This window comes from Paroedura picta, chromosome 4 (assembly GCF_049243985.1).
Source record: "Paroedura picta isolate Pp20150507F chromosome 4, Ppicta_v3.0, whole genome shotgun sequence".
In the NCBI taxonomy this organism is placed as follows: Eukaryota; Metazoa; Chordata; class Lepidosauria; order Squamata; family Gekkonidae; genus Paroedura; species Paroedura picta.
The window spans coordinates 62551943-62576795 of NC_135372.1; the positions used below are offsets into that span (position 1 = coordinate 62551943).

Below are 24853 nucleotides of genomic sequence, written 5' to 3' on the forward strand. Positions count from 1 at the left end.
TTTTTATATGGCTACTGCAGCAAGACTGTATATGCTCAGAAATGAAAAGTTCAATATAACCCACAATCGAAAAGTGATTGTAATTGGCAGAATTGGCTACACTCCATTAAAGGAAAATATGTATTTTCATTGCTAATTAGACCTCTTATAGACTTTTTGTGTGATATGGGGGTAAATGAACTATTGATATATGGTTTTGAAGATTAAGGGGGGAATAATATGCATTTATAGAGAAAAGAGGGATTTAATTTATTTTATATAATCCTAATGTAACTGGTAAGTAATTTGATATATATTTATCATAGATAAAATTGGAAGCCTTTTTAAATGTATTTTTTTCTTCTTTCTTATGCTATATATTAAAATCTTCAGGAAAAGTCTTTAAAAATAAATGAATTGGATTTTAATTGATCACTTTAATTGATAATCTCTTTTAGATCAGCGAAGGGCTCAATAAAATAAACTAAAAGACTAAATTATTTAATGTATTAGGAACTCAGTTGGGAATTGGATTACGACTTCATTTGGTTTATTTGCCCAATTATATGATTAATTACTTTTCTGTAAGTAAATCATAGACAAGGACAAATCTTCATATATTGTTTTTACTAAGGGCTCTGTTTTTCCTTCCTTCTGATGTACTGTGTGCTATTTCTTTTAACTTTCTGCAGGGTATTCCTGGCCCACATGGAAATCCAGGACTACCTGGGTTGCCTGGTCCAAAGGTAAGCTAACACATAAATAGAACTGCCATCTGAATCATAAGGCATGATTATATGTGCCTGTCTGGAATTGCCAAAACCTCCTTGCATTAAAATTAATCATTTTATTTGGCTTATAAATGAGGCCCCTGACTAAAAACACTTTTTCTTTTGTAAATCTGATGTCAAGACTGAGGTGGAAATAGACAGTAGCATATTATTAATCTTGGGCAGTTTTTGTAGCTTTGGATAGTCATAATTTTTCAGAAATTAATCAGAATTAATTCAGAGTTACAGGGTTATCAAAGTAGCCATTTAATCTGTTAACCTGCTTTAATAAAGATTGATCCAAGATAACATATTAATATTGTATCAAGGATGTTGTTTCAGGTATTCTGAATTTTTCCAGTGATTTTTTGGGGTGTTTTAGAAATCTCGGAGATTAAATGAAGCTTTGATAGATTAAGGCCTAGGAAGTGACTCCAAACTCAAACTTGAATAGCACAAGCTACGCAAATAGCTTTAGACAGTTTTGTGCAGTTGTGGAATACCTTCAGCTCAAATTTAGTTACAACAATTTGATAGCAGGAGAAAACAACCTTATCCTTGATTTGTTTTAGTGTGATTCCTCATGGCAGGAATCTGACCTGTAGCAGCGGGTGTTAAAAAGCACTCTGGGCCATGAAAATATATCAAATAGGAATTCCACAGTTTGACATTGTAAAACAACATAGCCTAATTGGATGCCTTTTTATTAGTATCTGGCAATACCAGAGCATCGAAGAAGAGCATGTACGGAATGTATGAGGGATATATGGTGTTTGAAATATAGACAGATCCACCCATTCACTGGTTATAGACCAGTTTCATTTATCAAGGAATGGAAGATCTTTAAAAATAATTGTTGTATTATAACCTGAGTTATATGGTAGTGTAACTGTTTCAGAAGTCAACATTGTATGGCAAACCACAGGCATGAAGAGCCATTCTACCTTATTGAAATTCCCCCCCCCTCAGTTTTGTCCACTCACAAAAATAACAATAATAGAGAATGTGTGTATTTTTAAACATTTACCTTGTGTTTCAGGGCCCTAAAGGTGATCCAGGATTTTCCCCTGGGCAAGCAAAACGTGGAATAAAGGTTTGGTGATCTAAGAATAGTCTGTGCAAAAGTGTTTAAAAGACTTGCTAGTATTTCTGTTTCTATTGTTGACTGATTATGTTATAGTCTTTTCTGAATATTCACAGTGTGGAGTTATATAAACAAGGGGATTATGATTAGAAAACATATGGGTATCTTATCGTTAATTCATGTGCCTACATATAAAGATTAGGGTCAGATTTGGAGCTGTGAACAAAACATGCTTTTACTTGAAGTTTGCACTATTTGTCTGTCTATCTGTCTGTGTGCTGCCCTACCCTGGTACATCCAGGGGGGAGTCCAAGTTCTGATACCCTTGGTCATTAAGCCAAGACCGAATGGGTTTCCAAATACCAAACCCCATTTCAGTCCATGTCTTATTACCAACCAAGCAAGTCTGAGTCCAGAGTGTGAGGTGGAAGAATAGTCAAAGCACCAGCCAAGGTCAGGAAGGAGCCAAGTCAAGAGCCAAGTCCAAAGTTCAAGCACCAAAGCAGAAGTCCAGGAGCCAAAACAGGAGTCAGGAACTGGTGAGCAGATGGGTAGAGCTTCAATGAAGCAGGAATCAAGGCTGGAACTGAAATCCGAGGTAGCGGTAGGATCAACATGCAGTTGCACCCAAAAGGAAATGCCATCCCTGCTCTTCCTTAAATGCACCTGCTGTGTGAGATGTAAACAGCTGCACCTGGGGCCTCAAGTATTGTCTGTCAAAGTTTGACAGAGGGCCCATCTACTTTGACAGTGTGCCATGAGCAAAGCTCTCTGGGAAGTGCGGACAAGTCGTCTTGTGGCAGAGCTATCAGTGCTGTTTCAAACGAGTCCTCTGGCGGTGGTGGCGGGTGCTGCGCCAATGCAGGGGCTGGCAGCACAGGCATGACTGTCTGGCAAATCCAATTCAGTGTTCAAGGAGTTCTGAGGGATTTAGTATATAAAACATAAACTCTAAATAATATTCAAGAGTCAGTAAGGTACAGATGTTGAGGGAGCAGTTTTGGCAAATTTTGGCAGGCACTCCCATTCTCCTTCTGAAATAGAGGAAATCCTGAAGGGTGATTCCCACTGTTTAGTCATGGAGACAAGAACCCTTTTCAACTTATTGTCTCCAGCCTGTGGGAGTCAGCATCATCAGTTTCTTTCCTGCCTCAACAAAGAAAGCAGTTAGGGAGTAGGCTTTGCCTCTTCAGTCCTAAAATCTTTAACCTCTTGTGAGTTTGTTCTTTTAATCTTTCTCTCTGATTTATTAACTGTTTTTTTTCCTCTGGGTCTGTTCCCCCACCCCCAATCCTCTTTGTCTCATTCTATTCCCTACCCTGATGTTCAGGATCAAGGCAAAAGGAGGCCATCAGGCCTTCTCATACAGTCTCTTCCTCAGGGAGAGAGAAGAGTAAGATTGCCTTTCAAACGGCACATACCAATGGCAATGACAGATTCTTCTTAGAGGGGGAAGTGGACTCATTAACTTCAGGCACTAGGGAGACTGCTGGGGAGATCGACAAAGCCCTCAAGTGGCATGCTTCTGTGGCAGAGGCCAGCTGTTTGCTGCTGGTCTAAAGAAGCACCTGAAAAAGCACCACCCATTAAAAAGCATGCCAAAGATTTCAGGCAGTTCAGACCTTTCAGCTCACAACGACAAGCACTTTGAACTGTCCCAATGACAGGATTTACCTCACAGAGGCAACTCTCATGTGAGCAGAGATGCTCTGGAAGATATGGAGCCTAGTTATGCTGCCACCTTCACAGCCATTGAAATAGTCAAATAGCAAACAGTGTGATGCAGCATTAAAAAAGGCAAATACACTCTTGGACTGTATCAAACAAAGGCATCACATCAAGATGGCAAGATGTTATAGTACCGCTGTATATTGCATTGGTCAGACTACACCTGGAGTACTACGTGCAGTTCTGGAGGTCTCACTTCAAAACAGATGTGGACAAAATTGTTAGGGTTCAGAGGAGAGGGGTGAGAATGATCCAGGGCCTGGGAACCAAGCCCTATGAAGAAACACTGAGGAATCTGGGAATGTTCAGCCTGGAGAAGAGGAGGTTGAGAGGGGACATGATTGCTGTCTTTAAGTATTTGAAAGGTTGTCAGAGGAAGGTAGGGAACAGTTCCTGTTGGCAGCAGAGGATAATGGGTTTAAACTACATACATGTAGAATGGTACTGGCTAGATATCAGGGGGAAAACTTGCAGTGCAAGCAGTTCAGTGTTGGTATCGGCTGTATGAAGGTGGTGGGCTCTCCCTCACTGGCAGTCTTCAATACAGTTTCAGTATATATATATATATATATATATATATGTGTGTGTGTGTGTGTGTGTGTGTGTGTGTGTGTGTGTGTGTGTATACATATGCATATACACATACACACACACACACACACATATATATATAGATATAGAGATATAGATATAGAGATATAGATATATATATACATACACACACACACACCCCTTTTTCATCTCTGCAATACTGTGGCTAACTACAGTGATGAGCGCCTACTGATTTTACAGGGTGATACTGGACCAGTTGGTTTGCCAGGCCTTGCAGGCATGAAAGGTGAAAAGGTAAGAATCTATTTTTTGTTATATTTAACTTTCAGGGCCATTATGGGCATCCATAAAGATAAGCACAGTGGTTTGAGGCTTATCTGAAAACAGATCTTCAATGTCTTTCTCTGTCATCTTCAGTCAGGGGCTGAAGTAGCGATTACTGAAAGTCATGGCAAGATTGTGGGAAAGTGAACAGAGCTGTGGATCAGAATGGAAATAATAGTGACTATCAAAGTGTTATATATTCCAAGTGGTTCCTGCACTTGTTTACACAACATATTTTAAGTACTTAACATTAAGCATTTCTTATAAAACAATATGAACTTTAATCTAGTATTTATAAAAAGAAAAGAAAAAAGAAAAAAACCCTTTATCATGACATTTACAGCTACTTTAGCCCAGTATATATATATATTTTTTAAGGGGGAAGGAAAAAAAAGAATCCCGCTTTATCATAGCATTTGAAGCTCTTAAATTCTTCAATTCAAATTGTTTTAAAATCTTTGCAGTTACTGTAAGTATTAATGCCATCCATACAGAAACAGAATATAGAAAAAAATGTCAGCCCCCCCCCCCCCTTGTCTCCTCCCAGTCTTCTTAAGGAGGTCTCAATTCGAGGCTTAGGAAATGAAGTTGTGCCCCTTTCCACAGAATATCTGCCAATGATTCTTGAAACAGTTGTACATCCTGATCGCCTGGGGTGTGTTAGGAGCATTTTTTTTCCCTGGGAAGCTCTTTTAGAATAGTTACTTTCAGGACAAACCAATGTGTCTTTTGGCTGATTCTTTTGTGCTTCTGCTTTGAGATATATCTTTTCAGTAAAGGTAACCTCATCTGGGGGAACTTGATCAGTGATGATAATAAGTTCTTGTTTCAGGTCTTGCTTTCTGAAGGACTCCATCTCCAATGCTTCAAAATTTTCTTCCGCTGAAGGTTTCCAATCCTGTAATTCTTCACTCTTGCTATTTTTTTGTTCCAGTTGGTTAATATTATCATATCATTTAGTTCATCATTCCTGTTCTTGCCATTTCGGATCTCCTTAAAAATAACTTTCAACAAATTTTCTGTGAAGGCATTCAGATCTTCTCTTTGTTTTGCTAACAGACGGACCATCTGAGTCAAAATAGCCATATTAAAAATCAGACTTAGAAGTCAACACCAGCCAGTTTTGTGCAGTGTTTCAAACAGCCAGGAGAGGTCCTCCCGCAGAAGTTCTGATTGCTTAGAAAGTCACACAGTGGGAGAGATATTGCGAAAGCCGTTATCAAGGGAAATCTCCTTATAATGTAAACAGTCCAAATTATCTCATTTATCTTTTAAAATTGTTCATATGTTTCACCTTTTCCCCAGAGTTTGAAAAAAGACAAGAAAAACAAGCAGGAAAATCTTTGTGAGAAAGATGAACTCACTGCCGCGGCTTGGTAGACAAGACAGGGGGAGGTGTACAAAAACAATTTAGTGTCATTAAAATGTTACTCACTGTTGATAGCAGGCATTTCAAGTTAGAGAACTCTGAAGTCTCTTCAAAGTAGTTCAGAAAATGAGAGGAATGAGAAAGAAAAGGCGATCCTTGTTAAAGAAGGCTCTGATGGTAGACTGCTTCTTGGCCTTAATAGTCACGTATAGCTTAAGATCTTGAGAATCTCTCTCCGCAGATCAGTAACGGGCCTTTTTAGAGTTCCGGAGCTTTCCGAAGCTCTCATAAGGAGAATTTAGCAAGGTTTGCGCACTTTGCTTGGGTCTGCCGGATGTAGATACGTTCAGCCTCCTATACAGACCAAGAGCTCTTCCTTAGGAGAAGTGCTCAAGCAGCCATCTTTCCCATCTACCCACACCCTGTAATTTTTATCTTAAAAATAATAAACTGAAACCCAAATTTGCCTGTGTGTCAAATGTTTGAACATTCTGGTCTAGAGAACCTTCCGTGGAGAACCATAAGATTGGGAGAATTCAGCTAGTGAAATGTTGGTTTATGGTTCTAGTGCTTATCAACTTTTTCTTATTAAATAGGCCTCTTTCAACAACCTTCAAAAGTAGACTAACCTGGAAGATAGTGATTCCCCAAGGCCACACACTTCTAGTATGGATAGAAAGTTGGGGGGACCCATGTTAAAATCTTAACTCAAAGGAATCTGTTTGTTGACTTTGGGCCAGTCTCTTGGCTCTCCCTCAGTGCTGGGATTCCTATGCAATAATCAAGCTACTACTTTTCTTATTCTTGGCATTTCCACCAAGCTGGCTGATGCCCTCTAAGTATTTTAAATGAGAAGCTGTCCCAGGTGCTTCTGTTGATAGTTTTGTTGCCCAGTAGCCATGCTCCCTGTACCAATCTTGCTATAACATGTTCACAGTGCACTCCTTTGCCTACACCTTCTCAACCCAAATGAGCAGGTGTATCCTGCTCACTTCCTGTATATATAAACATGTATTTGTTTGTCAAAAGATGTTTGCTGACAAGGGAGAAATAATCACCAGTATTTTTTCTACTGGACAGTCAGAAAATCCTTCAATAGAAACAAAGTGACAAAGACTTTCTGCTTATTTATGCAACTGCTACTGCATTCCTTATGCTCCTATATATGGAAATGGAGGAATACCAGCGAGATGAACAGGTGAATGAATCATTGCTTAAGGAATTCATTGTCAAAACTCTTGTCTAAAATTAATCTTTTTACGCTCATAGCTGGACAGTGAACTGCAACAAAGAATGCACAGTGCACAGACACATGTCTCCTTCAAATGCCAGTTGCTTTATTTATTCATCCAATTAAGAAACAGAGGCCTGTATCCAAAAAAATCCATGAGTTGATCAGAATTCATGAATGAGATTTACCATTGAGCCTCCTGAAATTCTCTTGCTTGGGGGGACAGAGGACCATCATAAGCAGCAAATAAATTGCCCCCTTTTCCACTGTCAGAAAAGTATTTCAGCATTGTAAAGGCCTAAAATTGCATTATTTTGTGCCATCATTATCCATTGTCATTACAATTAGAAATACTCCTACTGGTAATAATACATTTGTCAAATAATAATATCATACTAAGATTAAGCCTTCACCACTATATTTTCCAAAGTGTGAAAGCAAGATTACATCTTTACAAGTTGAATAGAACAGATATTTTTAAGCACTAATGACACTCAATAAAGGCCAATGGACTGGAAATGCTCAATTTATATTCAAAATCTGAAAAAGGGACATCAAAGAATGTAGCAACTATTGTACCATCATGTTCATTTTCCATGCTAGCCAAATGGTGCTCAAAACTTTACAACAAAGACACTTACCATATCTGGGATAAGAAATTCCAGATGTTAAGCTAAGTTTAAAAGAATGGCACTAGCCATCATATTACAATTTGATTACTGGAGCTTACCAGAGAATTTCAGAAGAAAATCAGTGTGCTATCCTGCTGGGACACACTTTATTCAAGTCTCTACACTTGCAGCTGGGTAGCTGCTGCCAAAGCACAGTCCTAGCACCAGAGTTTAAACACAGTCTGTAGTTGAGCCAGGAGTAGGCAAATGGAATCAAGGAGCACAAACAAAGTCAAAATAGCAAGTCAGAAGTGAACATTCCAGAGAAGGGAAGGCAGGCAGGGAATGAGAAGCCAGAGCAGGCTGGCTGGATCTCGAGCCACATCAAGTTGGGTCATGGAGCCACGGGTTCCGGAGCCAATGGATCAGGGAAACGAGATGCGAATCTGAAAAGCAGTCCGAGCTCAAGGTCCAGGAGTTCAGTCCAGCAGAGTTTTGCCATATTGTAACAAGCAACAGGTGTATGGGCAGACTGGTAGGGAACACAAACAATGCACCCAATCAGAGGCTGAAGATCTGTTCCACCTTAAATACCACTTGGGATGGCCCCTCAGCCTCATTTTTTGCCAGCTCACAGCTGTGTTCAATCCTCCTCTGATAAAAGGCTATCATCTGTGCACCTTCACAGCTGACAGTGAGTTGTCAGTCTTGGACTTTGCCGGTGTTCTGTCAGATCAGTTTACCAGCTCCATTTTTACCACCCCAGAATCCCCTCTAAACTAGATGGGACCTCCAGCATGCCCAACTCCAGGCTCAGACCCGGAAGTGCATCATCCCAGGGGCACTATCACCTTTGATTGTCTGCCAGTACCTTGTGTTCCACGTGGCTGAGCCAGGTGGAGGGATCCCAAATTCCCTGGGTGAGTCCAGAAAATCTGCTGGCACATCACTGGGGGATGCAGGCATGATAATTACTTTGTGTTTTATTGATTGATTGGATTGGATGTATCATCAAAAGCTACAGGTGGATTTAAAATAAATGCGCACAACATCTTTTGATGTGCAGGCTACTGTTAGAACAGATTGTTGCGAAGCAAAATGGTTTCCAGTTGGCAAAGGTGTCGGACAAGGCACTGGCCAGGTGGAATGCTCCTTCCAGGCAAGAACAGGAGTTTAAAAAGTTCCGCAGGGCCTGTAAGACAGAGCTATTCCACTGAGCCTATGGTTGAGGCATACAAAATACCACCAATAGCTGGCCTGCACAACATATACAGGTACAGAAAGGTTGCCGGTATGCCATAAAATAAACCACTGTAGCACTTTACCTCCTCCTGTCCCCCTTCCACTGAAATAGAAATGATGCTCCTAGGATTTCAAATGTTTAAGGTTTTTAAATGTTTTATCCTTAAATTTAAAAATTCAACTATGTTTTTATTGTAGACTAGTAATATAGCCCGCTGTATGAGGAATACAGCGGGTGCTAGGAACTAACCTTTGTGCGTGTCCCCCGGCGGCGGTCCTCTGGGGCGGCTCTCTGGGGCGGGGGCTCTTAGAGGGGGCGGCCTGACGCGGCGAGAGGCGCTTTGCGCCTCTTGCTGCGTCAGGCCGCCGGGCAGGGAGCCCCTGCCAGCCACGATTCGCGCAACTGCCAGGGGCTCCCTGGGGCGGCGGCCTAACGCGGCGAGAGGCACTTTGTGCCTCTCGCCGCATCGGGCCGGGAGCAACTGCGAGCCGTGCTCTGCACGGCTCTTAGTTGCTGGGGCTGGGAATCAGAGGGACCCTCTGATTGTCCAGAGGAAGGGTCCAATCCGGACCGTTCCTCATCACAGACACATCCCGCCCCAAAACCCCTTAGCGAATTATTTAGTCCGCGGCGCCCGCAGCGCCGTGGGCGGTGTTTAAATATTGAGTTGCTGTGAGCTTCTGGGAAAGGGCGGCATATAAATTAGATTATGAATATATAAATATCTTCCTATTTGTTCAGTTTGCACATCATAATGAAAGTTAGATTATGTCTATGTTAAGTGCCATCAAGTTGTTTCTGACATATGGTAACCCTATGGCTTAATGACCTCCAAAACATCCTATTGTTTGTATCCTTGCTCAGGTCTAGCAAATGAGGGGCCATGACTTCCCTGGTGGAGTCAATCTATCTTGTGCTGTGTCTTCCTCTTTGTCTGCTGCTTTCAACTTTTCCTAGCATTATTGTCTTTTCCAGTGAGTCTTGTATTCCCATAATGTGATGAAAGTACAATAGCTTCCTTTTAGTCATTTTCACTTCAAAGGAAAATTCAGGTTTGATTTGATCTAAAACCCACTTATTTATCTTTTTGGAGGTCCAAGGAAGGAACATGGAGATATACGAATGACACATTATATAGATAGCACATTAGTGGTAGAAAATAGTGAATACTTGAAACTGCTTGTGCCCATCCGTAGTTATACTCCATAACTGCTATTACAAGTGGATGTAACAGTGTCACAAAGAAATGGCAATTTTATATTGTGTCTGATGTTTGTGTGTCTATGCATGTGTTTGGATATTCATTGCAGTGTTTGTTATTCTTTTATAACTACAGGGTGCCATTGGATATCCAGGGCCAAGAGGACCACAAGGGGAGCAAGTGAGTGATGCAAACACTGTTTGAACTATATTTCTCAACCTAACCTGTTGTGAAATTAAAACAAGGGAAGTGAACCCTTGTGAGATTTGTGGAGGAAGGTGGGATTTAAAAGTGGCAAGTATGTTGTTATTTTTAAAACTTCACTAGCCATTCCTTCTGCAATAAGCTATGGCTAGAATCATAGAATCATAGAGTTGGAAGGGGCCATACAGGCCATCTAGTCCAACCCCCTGCTCAATGCAGGATCAGCCCTAAGCATCCTAAAGCATCCAAGAAAAGCGTGTATCCAGCCTTTGCTTGAAGACTGCCAGTGAGGGGGAGCTCACCACCTCCTTAGGCAGCCTATTCCACTGCTGAACTACTCTGACTGTGAAATTTTTTTTCCTAATATCTAGCCTATATCGTTGTACATGTAGTTTAAACCCATTACTGCGTGTCCTCTCCTCTGCAGCCAATGGAACAGCATCCTGCCCTCCTCCAAATGACAAACTTTCAAATACTTAGAGGGCTATCATGTCCCCTCTCAACCTACTTTTCTCCAGGCTAAACATTCCCAAGTCCCTCAACCTATCTTCATAGGGCTTGGTCCCTTGGCTCCAGATCATCCTCGTCGCTCTCCTGTGTACCTATATTGTGTCTTTTCCATGACAGAACCAAAACTGGTAGATCTTATTATTTGGGTTGGCAGCTTCTTTCTGTGGTTGAGCAGTGAGCAAGGATTCTGCTTTCTTTGGAAATTGAAACCAAAAAGTGCATTTCTTTCCCAAAGTAAAGAGCCAGTCCTAGCTTTCCTTCACCTTATCTGTGCAAGAGTTGCTTTAAAAGAGTTCAGGGGACATAATCTTTGCAGCTGCAGCAAATGCCTATTACAAAGCAACAGAAAAATGCTTGGTTTGGAACTTCCTGAAATTTTGCATTTTGTGACTGGCACTGCCAAATGGTAGATATTTTGTGTTTGGTCCAGTGCCTTGGCAACCATTTGAAGTTGCCATCGTTTCTCAGAATTCTGAAGGTACCCATAGGCTCTTCAACAACAAAATGTCATTATTGTATTCTAATTTATTTTTTAAATCATATAGATCAGTGGTCCCCAACCCCCGGTCCAGAGACCGGTCCCGGTCCTTTGATCAGTTGGTACCAGGCTGCCGCTCCTCCTCGTTCTCCTCCCCAGCTGCTGCCTCGGGGGCTGCCCTACCACTCTGCCGCCAGCTCACCTTTGGTGCTCTCCGGTAGCCGCCATGGCTGGGGCTCCCCCTCGGAGTGGCACTGCGCAGCTGCTGCTGGCAGCACCCCCCAGCGGGTGGCAGGAAGTCAGGGGGGAAAGCAAGCGGAGCAAATGCTCATGCAGCGGCGACGTCCCTCGGCAAAAGACTACCTCCCCCCCCCCCCCCGGGCCTCAGTAATATTGTCAAGCGTTGACCGGTCCCCGGTGATAAAAAGGTTGGGGACCACTGATATAGATGACAGCCTAAATGTTTTAGAAATGTAAATTGTGGTTATATACCAACTGGAATGAAGATTGCTTTTGCTCACGTTTACAACTGGATAATTAGCCACTCCTCTATTATCTTTGGGCTCTTAACTGTTCTCATTCACAAATTTGCTAGCTTCCTCCCAATACTCATTGGCTAGGACCATTGGGATTTTTTGACAGCTAAAACTTCTACACCTGGATTATTTGTAAGAGATTCGTTAGGGAAATTTACTATAGATTGTGCATTGAGGTGTTCACACATTGTTTCAATATACTGAATAAAAATGTGACCAAATTCAATGTCAGCTGCCTGCGGGGGGATCTTCCATTTAGTGTTTTCCCCCCAACATTCTTTTAAAGTTTGTCTTCATGTATCAGTCTGTATTTCATCATGTTCTAAAATAGCCATTCCCTCCCATTCAGTACTTTTTGAGTTATGTATTACACTGTTCAGGTGAATAATCATGTTGACACATGAGATTTATGTTTTATGTAAGTTACTTGAAAACCAGTCTTGGAGAATTTAGTGCTTACGTGGTTGTATAAAATGCACTAATTCTTTTTTCCCTTTCAATTTAGGGAATTCCAGGAATGACAGGCAACCCTGGGGCTCCTGGTTACCCTGGCAGGCAGGTGCAGTAACTATGCTTCAGACCTAAATTATCAGAATTCCTTTTTGCTTTCAAAACTGATTGTCAGAAATATATTTACAAATAATAAATACAAGCCAAGAATATATTATGTGCGTTGAGACTGTATTGCTGTACTCTGTTCAACCTGGTTGGTTTTTCTGCTTAGTTATATTAACGGGAGAAGTTAAGAGCATTTCTGTTATGTCTTAATTCTCTCCCTCCCTGAAGATCAAAATTAACTGTTTCCTGGAAAAATGCACATATTTACTGTTCTATTTGCAACAGTGATTACAGATCCATGTACTGATAGAACTAAGACCATCTATCGGCTGCCGGCAGGATATGTGGGGCTGTACCATGGGGAGGGGGGCAGTCCAATGATCCATGCAAATGTACTGCTCCTCCCACAAACTCTGGGTTTTTTTTATTCCCCATTGTGTTTACAGAACAGTGTTCAACTCCAGTCCATAACTGCCTTATCTGGCAGAAGTTCCTAGATCAGTTGTCACTGTTGCCCCTTTTTAGGGGATCAAACGTGTATGAAAAACATATCATCTTGGATGGGGAGAATTCTGCTCAAACCTGCAGGCAGCAGGCCCTGTGGCTAGGAGCTGGCCACCCATGCCCAAGGGAGGAAGGGTGCTGGTCTCAGCCAGGATGGGAGGACACTCACCAGGGTGGAGTCTGCATGGGGCTTTTTATCCACCCCCAGTGCAAATAAATTCCCTCCATCTACACTGAATTCAATTTCCATTTTGATTTTGGGCACTTTAAATTTTCCCTCTGCAACCAATCTGATTGAGCCGTGGTGACCCTACCTTCCCCTCATGATATCCAGGAGTGGAGAAAATTCAGTATAATTGATCAAGGGCTCAATTGAGGGCTCCCGGTATTAAATTGTAGACTTGCATTTTTCTGGATTAACATCTTCCCCACTGAGGTAGACAAGCAGTCTGTCCCTGATTGGCTGGGCGCCAGTTCAAAGACTTCCTAGTTCCTGGTTGCAAGATTTTCCTTCAACAATTTTTTTTTTAAGTTTTAAAGTGACTGCTCCAGAATCCCACATTTCTCTCAGCAGAGATTTGCTCCCCCCACCCAACCCGCCTGCTCACTTCTTTAGGAAAGGAAAGAGACGAGCAGCCTCATGCTCAAGTACAGAAGGGTTTCTGTTTCAATTCGGGGGGGGGGGGGATAAAGCAGAAAGACTCTGGTTCAAATCAATCTGAATTTAGCAGGATTGACAATGTAAAAAAAAAGTAAGTGCAGAATCAGCCCAGGAGTGTCATCAGCACAGACTTTTGCTGTCTTTCCTGCACTTGCTGGCACCATGGAGATGCTGCCAAGAATAAAGTGGTGTATCCCAAGGTCCCCACACAACTAATACATCTCCTCAGAGATTCCTCAAGTGAGGTGGTGTGCTAGACAGCTGGAGTGACTTATGATGCCTTTTGGTTGCCCACAGCAGGTCCAGCAAGCCTGTATTGCTCTGCCCGCCATGACCTCCCATGGCTCCTCAATTCAAGTTCTGATCAGGACCGTGCCCCTTGATGGCCTTGGCTTGCCCTGCAACCCCAGTGGCCTTGCGTTGGCAGCCTAGCGCTGTGTGCTGCTCTCTGGTTTTTGCTACTGGTTGATGCAGCACACCAAGGGGGGGGGGGATCCCAACTGTGGGCCTGTCATTCCCCCTTGATCCAGAGGGCAATGGACACTGAGAAAATAACCCCCCCATGATAGTGATACTACCAGATGTATTGCCATACATGCTCCCTCAGCAATTGTTCAGTTTAGTTTATTTCAGTATAAAATCACCTTAAAACCTTACTACATTACTAAGATTAGCAAATAGATTTGCAGGTGTCATTATAATCCAGCCCTGTTTAATGCCTTAACCATCCATGTCCTCCTACAAAATTTTGCAATATTGTGAGTTATTTTTGAAGGAAGACCAGAGAGAAGCAGGAAGGTGTAGAACTGCTCTGATATTCCTGGGGAGTTTATTAACATTGGTGTGATATATTATGAGTAAATGTCATTATAGTAGGAGCAGTACAATGGTACATGCTCTACAGCAGGGGTAGTCAAACTGCAGCCCTCCAGATGTCCATGGACTACAATTCCCAGGAGCCCCTGCCAGCATTCACTCGTGGGAATTGTAGTCCATGGACATCTGGAGGGCTGCAGTTTGACTACCCCTGCTATACAGTCTCGACCTTTCCCATTTGATAGGGACATGCCTATTGTGAATGAGGAGTACTGCCATATCTGTCTTCCAGAAAAGCAAGAGAGCAGGGCATTGAAACATGCCCAAGTAAATATTCTTTGGTACTTAGAGACTTCTAGAGTTGTTGACAAGAAAGGGGTTTTGGAGAGGTATGTTACAGTGGAATGCTTCTGCAGACATGTCCATTCTGACTGCAATGTCATGTCCCAAATCCATTGCTTAAGTATTTCTTTGGCTTTCTGAATGCTTAGCTGTAAGAGAGTTGAAGGTGAGAAACCATCCTTTTGCAATTTTCCTTGAGCAGTTTTCAGCCAATTTGAGTGATAGTTATCTTGAAGACTAAGAGAGGTAAGTCCCTGAGGGTTACAATTTAAATTTAACCAGTTTTTTGAACCCACATGCGTGCCTTGAGTGAGACCATCCCTGTTTCCAACCTGAGGAGAGAGTTTGGAATACACTGAGTGACTCCAAGTATTGATCATAGAAACTTAGATCACACTTCTTCCACAGGCTTCATTAAGTGAACCCTGAGGTTCTGTCATGGGGCCATTCTCTTGGAGGTGGACAAATATGGCATCCAGAAACATGTGGCCAAGGACTGGGACACATCCAGTACCTTGGTGATGACTCCCTGAAAGGAGCTGGTGGCAAAGAAGAGGAGGAACAGTAGGACTTTCTGCAAGATGGGGATGATGCAGGGGGCAAGGACCTGCTCCTTGAGGCAGAATCAGTGCTGGCAGGGTCTAGTAACCAAGGCTGATGTGCAGATGCTGATGTGCTCTTGTTGATGTGGCAGGCATCATGTCTCCTCCACCATCACGGCACCACCCAGACTTATAGGGCTGGGAGTATGTGAATATGGTTCACTTCAAGCTTCTGAGGAGGAGGCAGAACCTGAGGAGGTTCCCAAAAGGAACAGCAGTGATGGGGGGGGGAGTCATAGGTGCTGTTGCCCACTTAGCAGACATACAATGGCTGCCAGATGCAACCTACCACTTGTGTGCATGACCTAACAGCCCCTAGGTGCATATACCAATGATGGCCATGCCGTGGAGAGGGGGCAGAACAACCCGGAGCGATGCGTGTCTTTCCAGGCATCCTGAATTACTGCCATGTTCCAACATGTGTGAGTTACATGACCACATGAAAATCTGGTAGTGGGAACAGCCATTGCCAGCCCAACTGGATTGAGGCTGATAAGGTGACATCCCCCCTCCCCAACTTCCCCTCCCCCCCATGACTTCAACAATCTCTTGCTTCACTGCAGGTGACTTGCAGGGCTTCTATTGGCCTGCATGCCCTGCCCTCATGCCACCCTTGCCTCGCAACAATGCTGCAAGACTTCGCAGGTGGGATTGCCATGGATGCAGGTGGATCAGCTGCCAGCAATGCTGTTGGGCACCTTCCCCCCCCCCACTTGACTGCTAAGTGACTTGTCCATTAGGAAGCCGACTAGCATTGGCATGGCTGTTCGGTGGCTGACCACAGCAGAACCGGCACAGCTCAGAACTGCTCTGCTCAAAGTACACATACAATACAATAATACAATAAAATCCACATGAACATACATAAACCCAACAACCTGCTCTGATTTTAAGATGATCTTTGGTTTATTTTATATTACTGCTTTCAGTTTGGGGTTTTTGATTGTATTACTTTATCAGTTGTTCTTGAGCTGCTTGGGATCCCATGGTGAGACAAAGGGAGCACAGGAGACAGTTTAAAGAAATAATTGGAAGGAAGGGTGGAGATTTTGACTGAGTCAAATGTACTGTAGTGCTCTGGCAGTGGGGACATGCTGCTCTGGATATACAACAGTTTCCCTAAATAGTTGTCAATTTTTTATTGTTTTTACTGCAGGAGCAAGAATGACTATTTCTAAAACTTTTAGAAGACTTTTAGTATTTTCAAGGACTGTTTCTGTTAATGTGGTACATATAGAAAGAACCAATTAAAACATCAATCAGCATAAAAAGTTGATTTCCATAAGGTATCAGGAATGATTCTCTACTCCAAAATACACAGTGGTTATACATTTACTTGAATTGATCCCCCACTTCATTGATATATCAGATCAATGGTTTTAGTAACTCACAGTCATGAATATGATCGATTAAAATATTTTAAGGTACTATGAAATACTAACCAGGGTCGAGTATGCACTTTGCCTTTTATCCTCTCCCAGCCCAAATAAACCCTTCCCCTCTGCACTGTATTTGATTTCCATTTTGATTTGGGGCGCTTTAAATTTTCCCTCTGCAAAATTCATGATTGATCCGTGGTGACCCTACCTTTCCCCCACAGTATCCAGGACCGGGTACAAGTTGCTATATTTGAAGAACCAGCTTTTAAAAGCCCCAGTATACGTGGAGATCTTCTGCATTTTACCACATTAAATTCCTCCAATGCTGACTTTGCAAATCAGCCTTCCCTGACTGGCCAGGGCATCAGTTCAAAGACTTCCTAGTTCCCAGTTGCAAGACTTTCCTCCCAAGACTTAGTTTTGCTCTGTTTTAAAGCGACTGTGCTCCTTAAGCCCACAGTTCTCTCAGCAGAGATTTGCCTCTATAAGGCTGCTACTGCCACTTCCTCCCCTTCAGGAAAAGAGAGAAACAAGCAGACTGGCAACCACCACTCTCTTCCCTGCTCTGAGCTTCCCCAATCAAGTGTAGAACACTTTCTGTTTCAATTTGGGGGATAGGAAAGAGGAAGACTCGGGTTCAAATTGATCTGAATTCAGCAGGATCAACAATGAAAAAAACAAAGAAAGTGCAGAACCAGCCCAGTTAAATGCATACTAGCATTTTCCAGATATTAATAGTTCAGAATGTTTGAAATCAGCATGTTGTTCCAGTGCTTGTTGGGAAATGTCTGGAATTGCATTCAAACTTACACGTTCATTAAACGTTCTAGTGAAGTCGCAATAAGCCAAGTCCATAATTGAAGGGAGTGATTTCCCCTAAGTAATTAAAAAGTAATTGCACCCATACCCAGGGAATCATATATTTCAAAAGCTCTCTGGGAACTTGATTATATGTATAGTGTTCTGACTTCCATATTCACTGTCTTTAAAACTCATTGCCAGTTTTGCAAATTAATAGCTGTGTCACTTTTAAACTATAGCTCCTCTGCTTACTGAAAATGAAGTAAAAGGCATTTCTTTTTGTGCTAGGGCTTAGCAGGACCCGAAGGTAACCCAGGCCCTAAAGGTGTAAGAGTAAGTAAGCATTTTTTTGACAGATTATGATATGCATGACTTGTATTTTTTTGCCCATTCACAGTGGGGCTGCAGACATTTCATTCAGATGTTACTGCTTCTGTATTTACTGGTACAGAATGTACTAACTAATCATTATTAACAGACTATATTTCATTAATATGCATTGAAGAATGGCCCAAAGCAGAGCCACGTTAGTCTGTTGCAATCCAATAGCAAAAAGTCTAAGGTGCCTCAAGACTCTGCTATTTCAATGGATAAGGATTTTTTCCATTGTCATTCATAGTCTACAAGTTATTCATACAAGTCTTCCAACTTTGCTTGGTGTATGTACACCAGACAAAAGAAGTGTGTGAATTTGTACTAGTATCACAAAGATATTTTGTATTAGAAGAAGAAGATTAACTGAAATTCTGAACTCTTATCAAGTTAGCAAAACTATGATTTTTATCAGGTGGTTTTTCTGATTTCATATATGCAAGCAGTTAAGATCTTAAGAATAGTTCTTCTACTTTTGCACTTCTGTGACATGTCTCTTCTTTCTCTTTGTTCCATATAATGATTGATCAGGGAGATGTTACATTTGAATACAGTGTTCTCTGATCCTAACTGTTGACCCCACCAAAAAGGTTATCTGTGACCTACAAGTGAAGGAGTAGAATATTACATTTACAGCAACAATGTTTACAGAAAGATTAAAAATGGTTCACAGAAAGAAAAAAACACACACACGGTAATCACATCAGTAATCATCCCATTACCTGGATACTAAGGGGCTTCTTCAATTTCCATATTAGTTAAGAAATTTATCTATGGATTGAAAACTATCTGCAGCCTTAATCATGTAAAATAAGTTAGGTCTTTCTAGCGTCCTTTTGTCAATTCTGCTTGGTGCTAGCTCTCTTTATCAGTCTTGTGTTCTGAATTTCTTTAGAACTAAACTGGAGATACAGGGATGTATCAACACTGAGCAAAATCTTGGTAGAATATGCCTATTCATTTTGATTGTGGATTAATGGAACAGTTTATGGCAAAACTGGGAAAAATTATTTTCTTTCTCAGCAACTTCGATTAGTTGACTGTATCATGCACACAACTCAGAATATTATGCATTAAAATAGAAGCTGCTTGACATTCAGATTCATTACTTATTCTGATGGCACGTTAGAAAAATGTTCAGCTAATTGGAGAAGAAAATAAATTATCCATTTGAAGAAGAAATAATTGTTGTAGTAGCTTAACTGGAGAAAAAAAACTGTTTGCTTCTAAAAGTCAGTAGTTCAGTTGTGACGAGACTTGCTTGCTGGAGTATTTCATTTTAGTGATCAGTCATACAAAGAAATGTACAAGGACAAGAAATTTAAATAATTTTAGTGGCATGTTTAACCATGCAAATTGAACTAGTGTAGTGCAATGGTTAGAGTGTTGGATTCTGACAGGAAAGAATCAGGTTTGAGTCTCCATTCTGTCATAAAACTCACAGAGATTGAGTATGCATGGCAAGAGATGGCTGATTTTTGGGTTTCCCTTTCCTGCCATGGGCACCTTCAGCACCCATGCTTGCCCAGGTCCATGCATGCCTACAGTGTCTCGGCAGGGATGAAAATTCTCCAGTTGGCTCCATGGCACTTCACAGCACTGCCAAATAGGGCATGCAATCCCACCTTCATGCAAAGAAAAAAAAGCCCCTCCCCTCCCTGTGCAATGGAACTTTTCCACCCTGGCTGCATACACAGGGACTCAGTAATCCAGGGCAGACAGTGTCTGCTGTAGTAAAAGGACCCCTGTGGGGGCATGGGACTGGCAGCGGCCTGGTGTGGCCGCTGCTGTGCATAATCGGGCTGAGGATTCATAAAAACACTGCCTTGGAAGTCGGTCCATTAAGTAAAACAGGACATTTCTGAGTAAACTTGCTTAGAAGTACTCCCAATAAATGTTATATGACTAGGGATGCCAGCTCTGTTTTTAGAGGGTGGAGCGTGGGGAGGGGGACAGGTCCTGATGTAATGACATCAACACCATGAAGTTATGTCACTACATCCGTGACTCTGGGAATTCTCGCAAACAGTATGGTAGGGGGAATAGAGATAGGGGTAACTGGAAGTGACATTACTGTGTGCATATCATCCCCTCCCGATTTCTTCACACTATTTGCTTGAGAGTGGGTGGGAGCAGGCCTTTGGATCCACACAGAAGGGCAACTGGTAACCAAATGGACAAACTCAAGCTCCTTAGAAAAAATTTATGATAGAAATGCTATGAATAAAATCTAGAAATGTGTGCACAGAACTAGTGTGCTTGTTCTTCCACTTAAAAAGTATACTTTTTTATATTTAAAAAAACCCAATAATGTTTCTTTGCCTGGTTGCCAATAGGCAATTCTTAATCACTCTGGGCGACCAGACAACTGAGAGATTTATGAAAGGTGATTATGTCTTTTTTTGTAAAAATCTGTTATTTTCAGTTAGATAGCTTTTAGTTTTTGGTACTGTTCATATGAGAGTATGCAAACTTAGTGATTTTATGCTGGGAAAAGGATCTCTCCTCAGTTTGTTTCTTCTGTTTATCTCCTTTAAGGGATTCATTGGACCTCCAGGAGTGGCAGGGCTGCCTGGACTTGAAGGAGAAAGAGTAGGTATTATAGAACATTTATGGGCATATATAAATGTAAATAAATAAATATATCTATATATCTATTTTCCAGGCATGTTTCCCATTTGCAGATATCTAAATCTGCAGATCAGCGCCACACTTATCCTAAGGAATTTTTTCTGCAAATTTAAGTGAACCCCTAGGTTTGCAGACAAATCTGAAATCTTTCAAAAAAACAAAATTGAAGGCAGAGTTAAGTTCCCTGGGCAATGTGTCCAAATGATTCAAGTATGTAGGTGCTGTCATTTGCACAAAACGCATATCCCTCCTTCCAGAGCCAGTTTGGTGTAGTGGTTAGAAGTGCGGACTTCTAATCTGGCATGCCGGGTTCGATTCTGCACTCCCCCACATGCAACCAGCTGGGTGACCTTGGGCTCGCCACGGCACTGATAAAACTGTTCTGACCGAGCTCTCTCAGCCTCACCCACCCCACAGGGTGTCTGTTGTGGGGAGAGGAAAGGGAAGGCGACTGTAAGCCGCTTTGAGCCTCCTTCGGGTAGGGAAAAGTGGCATATAAGAACCAACTCTTCTTCTTCTTCTTCTTCCTTGTGCTGTTGATTGCTGGGCAAAAAAACAAGTGATCCAACTAATCGTACACTTGAACAACAGATCCAGTTGTCAATTAGGGCCTCTGCAAATATACTAAGTAGTTACCTGGGGACATACAGTAGTCCTGCTTTGTATGGTTCAGCAGTCTTAGGAATCTTGATTTACAGGCCAGATCTCTTTGCAAACATGAAAGTGACGATATGAGGATCAGTCCTAACAATGAACTGTGGACAAGACAGGCATTTCAACCCAAGTCCTATTTTTTACGAACTTCTTGTAAAATGGAATTTACTCTGTAAAAGGGAAGTGAGGGAAGTAAGCTTACTACCTTATAATGAAGTCACAAAACACCTAGCACCAGAACCTCATCAATGCAAGTCACCACTACTTCAAAAACAAGCTTTAATCATACAGTCAATTAAAACTTGATAACAAAATCCATATGTTTTGTTTTATTTATATTATTTATAGTCTGCCTTTCTAAATGAGCCTCGAGTCAAAGACAGTGAGGCTTTATAAATAGAACGGGGCATAAATAGGTGAATTTTCTCAGAAGATGATGTTATGGTTTCCCCTCACAGGTTCTTATAATCCTAATACTTAGAGCTGCATCTGGGAAACAATCCTAAACCACATCACTGCCTTGAACCAATAAAGATGGTATAAAGAGAATATGAGAATCTATCTATTCTCAGCATCTTATAAACTACACAAGCAAATAACAATTGGGAGTAACAGGGCCTTTGACACAGACTTCCATCTTACATCAAGTATCTTCCATCAGAAGTTGATGTATTTTTGTGGGCTGAGCAGAAGTTATGGATAGAATAGAGAGGTCAAATTGACAGTTACATCAACTGTCTTGGAGGAACAAACAGTGCTTCCTTGCTGACTGTGTTGTGTCTTGCAGGTCTATTCCTGTAAAATTGAAGGAGAGGGAGGTATGGTGGGAGGAATTTTTTTCATGAAGATTGATGAGATACATAAATGCTCAGATCATAGAATCATAGAGTTGGAAGGGGCCATACAGGCCATCTAGTCCAACTCCCTGCTCAACGCAGGATCAGCCCTAAGCATCCTAAAGCATCCAAGAAAAGTGTGTATCCAATCTTTGCTTGAAGACTGCCAGTGAGGGGGAGCTCACCACCTCCTTAAGCAGCCTATTCCACTGCTGAACTACTCTGACTGTGAAAATTTTTTCCCTAATATCTAGCCTATATCGTTGAACTTGAAGTTTAAACCCATTACTGTGTGTCCTTTCCTCTGCAGCCAACAGAAACAGCATCCTGCCCTCCTCCAAGTGACAACCTTTCAAATACTTAAAGAGGGCTATCATGTCCCCTCTCAACCTCCTTTTCTCCAGGCTGAACATTCCCAAGTCCCTCAACCTATCTTCATAGGGCTTGGTCCCTTGGCCCCAGATCATCTTCGTCGTTCTCCTCTGTACCCTTTCAATTTTATCTACGTCCTTCTTGAAGTGAGGCCTCCAGAACTGCACACAGTACTCCAGGTGTGGTCTGACCAGTGCCGTATACAATGGGACTATGACATCTTGTGATTTTGATGTGATGCCCCTGTTGATACAGCCCAAAATGGCATTTGCCTTTTTTACCGCTGCATCACACTGCCTGCTCATGTTTAGTTTACAATCCACAAGTACCCCAAGGTCTCGTTCACACACAGTGTTACCTAGAAGCGTATCCCCCATCCAGTAGGCATGCTTTTCATTTTTCTGACCCAGATGCAGAACTTTACACTTATCTTTATTAAATTGCATCTTGTTCTCATTTGCCCATTTTTCCATTGTGTTCAGATCTCGTTGAACTCTGTCTCTATCTTCCAAAGTATTTGCCAGTCCTCCCAATTTGGTGTCATCTGCAAACTTGATGAGTAGTCCCTCCACCCCCTCATCTAGATCATTAATAAATATGTTTAAAAGTATCGGGCCGAGCCCTGAGGTACCCCGCTACTCACCTCTCTCCAGTCTGAGGAAACACCATTGACAACAACTCTTTGAGTGCGGTTCTCTAACCAATTCCCTATCCACTTAACTATCTGAAAATCCAGATTGCAGTCCTTCAACTTATCCATCAGAACATCATGGAGAACCTTGTCAAAAGCTTTACTAAAATCCAAGTAAATGACATCAACCGAATTTCCCCGATCCAGCAAACCTGTTACTTGGTCAAAAAAGGAAACCAGGTTGGTTTGGCAGGACCTGTTGGAGACAAATCCATGCTGACTTCCTTGGATCCCCAAATTGTCCTCCAGATGTTTGCAGATCGCTCCCTTTAATATCTGCTCCATTATCTTCCCCACAACAGAGGTCAGACTCACTGGTCTATAGTTTCCCGGGTCATCCTTCCTCCCTTTTTTGAAGATTGGAATAACGTTTGCTCTCTTCCAGTCCTCCGGGACATCTCCAGTCCTTAAAGAGGTTCCGAAGATGATGGACAAGGGCTGTGCAAGTTCTCTGGAAAGTTCTTTGAGTACTCTCGGGTGCATTTCATCCGGACCAGGGGACTTGAACTCATCCAGTGCAGCTAAATGCCTCTCGACAACCTCTCCATCCATTTTAACCTGCCACCCAGACACTATCCTTTGGCTACGGCCATCTCTAGATGTGCCTAAATACTTTGACCTGTTGGAAAAAACAGATGTAAAATAGGCACTAAGCCTTTCTGCTTTCTCTGCATCCTCGGTTAGAGTTTGTCCATCCGCACCCAACAGTGGGCCTATTACCTCCTTTACTTTACGGTTGCTCCTCACATAACTGAAAAATCTTTTCTTGTTACAATGGGCTTCCCTGGCCAATCTTAGCTCACTCTCTGCTTTGGCCTTTCTGATGATTCTTTCTGATCTCTGTCTCATCCCAAGGCATGATAGTGTGCAAGCCCAGTTAATTTCCTTCTCTTCAACCTTGATGCTATGTAATGCCATGTCAGTAAAAAATAAGACCACAGATCTCTATTTACGTTGGAATAAAGTTAATTCTTCTTGATCTGTCACTGGCCTTCAATCTGGTCCTGATTGACCACCTTGCCTCCATGGTCGTAAAGGCCACTGGCCTCAGTTGGTTCTCCTCATTCTCCAAGAACTCTGTTGCGGAGGAGAGGTCTTCCCAACAACAACTGAATTGTAGGGACCTATAGGGTTTCACCCTTTCTCTAATGCACCTTCTATGATACTCCCTCTTGCCAAGATAATGAGGAGTTGTAGAGTTGGGTGCCATCAATATGCTGATGGTGCTGCTCTTTCTCCTGCTGGACAAATATCTGGGACAAGGGTAAGGGGGAGTTGGCTGAAGTTGAATCCATCCAAGACAGAGATCATGTGGCTGGGAAAGACCGAAAGGGTAGCTGAAGTGTCACTCCTGAGACAGCTGTAGACTCTGTAAGGAGCCTCATTGGGTTGATGGATTCTGCATTGTAATTGGATAAATAAGTGTCCATGGTAGCACAGTCAGCATCTTTTCACCTATGCTGGGCCTGCCAACTGGCTCCTTATTTATCTGGATCAGTCCTTGCCTCATTGATCCATGCAATTGTCCTCTCCAGATTGGACTATGTAGGACTATCTCTGAAAGCGCTTCAGAAACTGAAGGTGTTTCAGAAAGAAATTGCTAGGTTGCTGATTGGAATATCATGGTTAACTCATATTACTCCAATTCTGTAGCAGCAGCACTAGCTACCAGTTAGTTTCTGGATCCAATTGGTGTTAAACTTTAATGGCTTGTGACCCTCATGGCGATGAGACCATTACAACCCCCTGTGCTCCTTTCAGTCATTGCCTAGGGGCCTCTTGCAGGCCCCAGGATGCCTCAGTTAGCTGTTACC

The 24853-nt window shown here is 42.2% G+C and overlaps 1 protein-coding gene and 1 long non-coding RNA gene across 10 annotated transcripts in view; one reads left to right on the plus strand and one right to left on the minus strand.

Annotated features, from left to right (window-relative positions):
• The window catches only part of COL24A1 (collagen type XXIV alpha 1 chain), a 234520-nt gene that overhangs the window by 42330 nt on the left and 167337 nt on the right, over positions 1-24853 (plus strand). For all 7 annotated transcript variants that reach the window (XM_077333120.1, XM_077333124.1, XM_077333121.1 and 4 more), the window contains exons 5-11: positions 672-725; positions 1789-1842; positions 4354-4407; positions 10228-10272; positions 12326-12379; positions 17772-17816; positions 20394-20447. In XM_077333120.1, coding sequence (XP_077189235.1) covers positions 672-725; positions 1789-1842; positions 4354-4407; positions 10228-10272; positions 12326-12379; positions 17772-17816; positions 20394-20447 — 360 coding nt within the window. The remainder of the gene's footprint in view (positions 1-671; positions 726-1788; positions 1843-4353; positions 4408-10227; positions 10273-12325; positions 12380-17771; positions 17817-20393; positions 20448-24853) is intronic.
• The window catches only part of LOC143835474 (uncharacterized), a 48622-nt gene continuing 41869 nt past the window's right edge, over positions 18101-24853 (minus strand). Inside the window, exons 4-6 of one of the 3 annotated variants that reach the window (XR_013230159.1) lie at positions 21783-21935; positions 21123-21310; positions 18101-18457 (exon numbers count right to left, since the gene is read on the minus strand). This is a non-coding gene — a long non-coding RNA (uncharacterized LOC143835474). The remainder of the gene's footprint in view (positions 18458-21122; positions 21311-21782; positions 21936-24853) is intronic. The other 2 variants (XR_013230161.1, XR_013230160.1) reach the window with 2 other exon arrangements.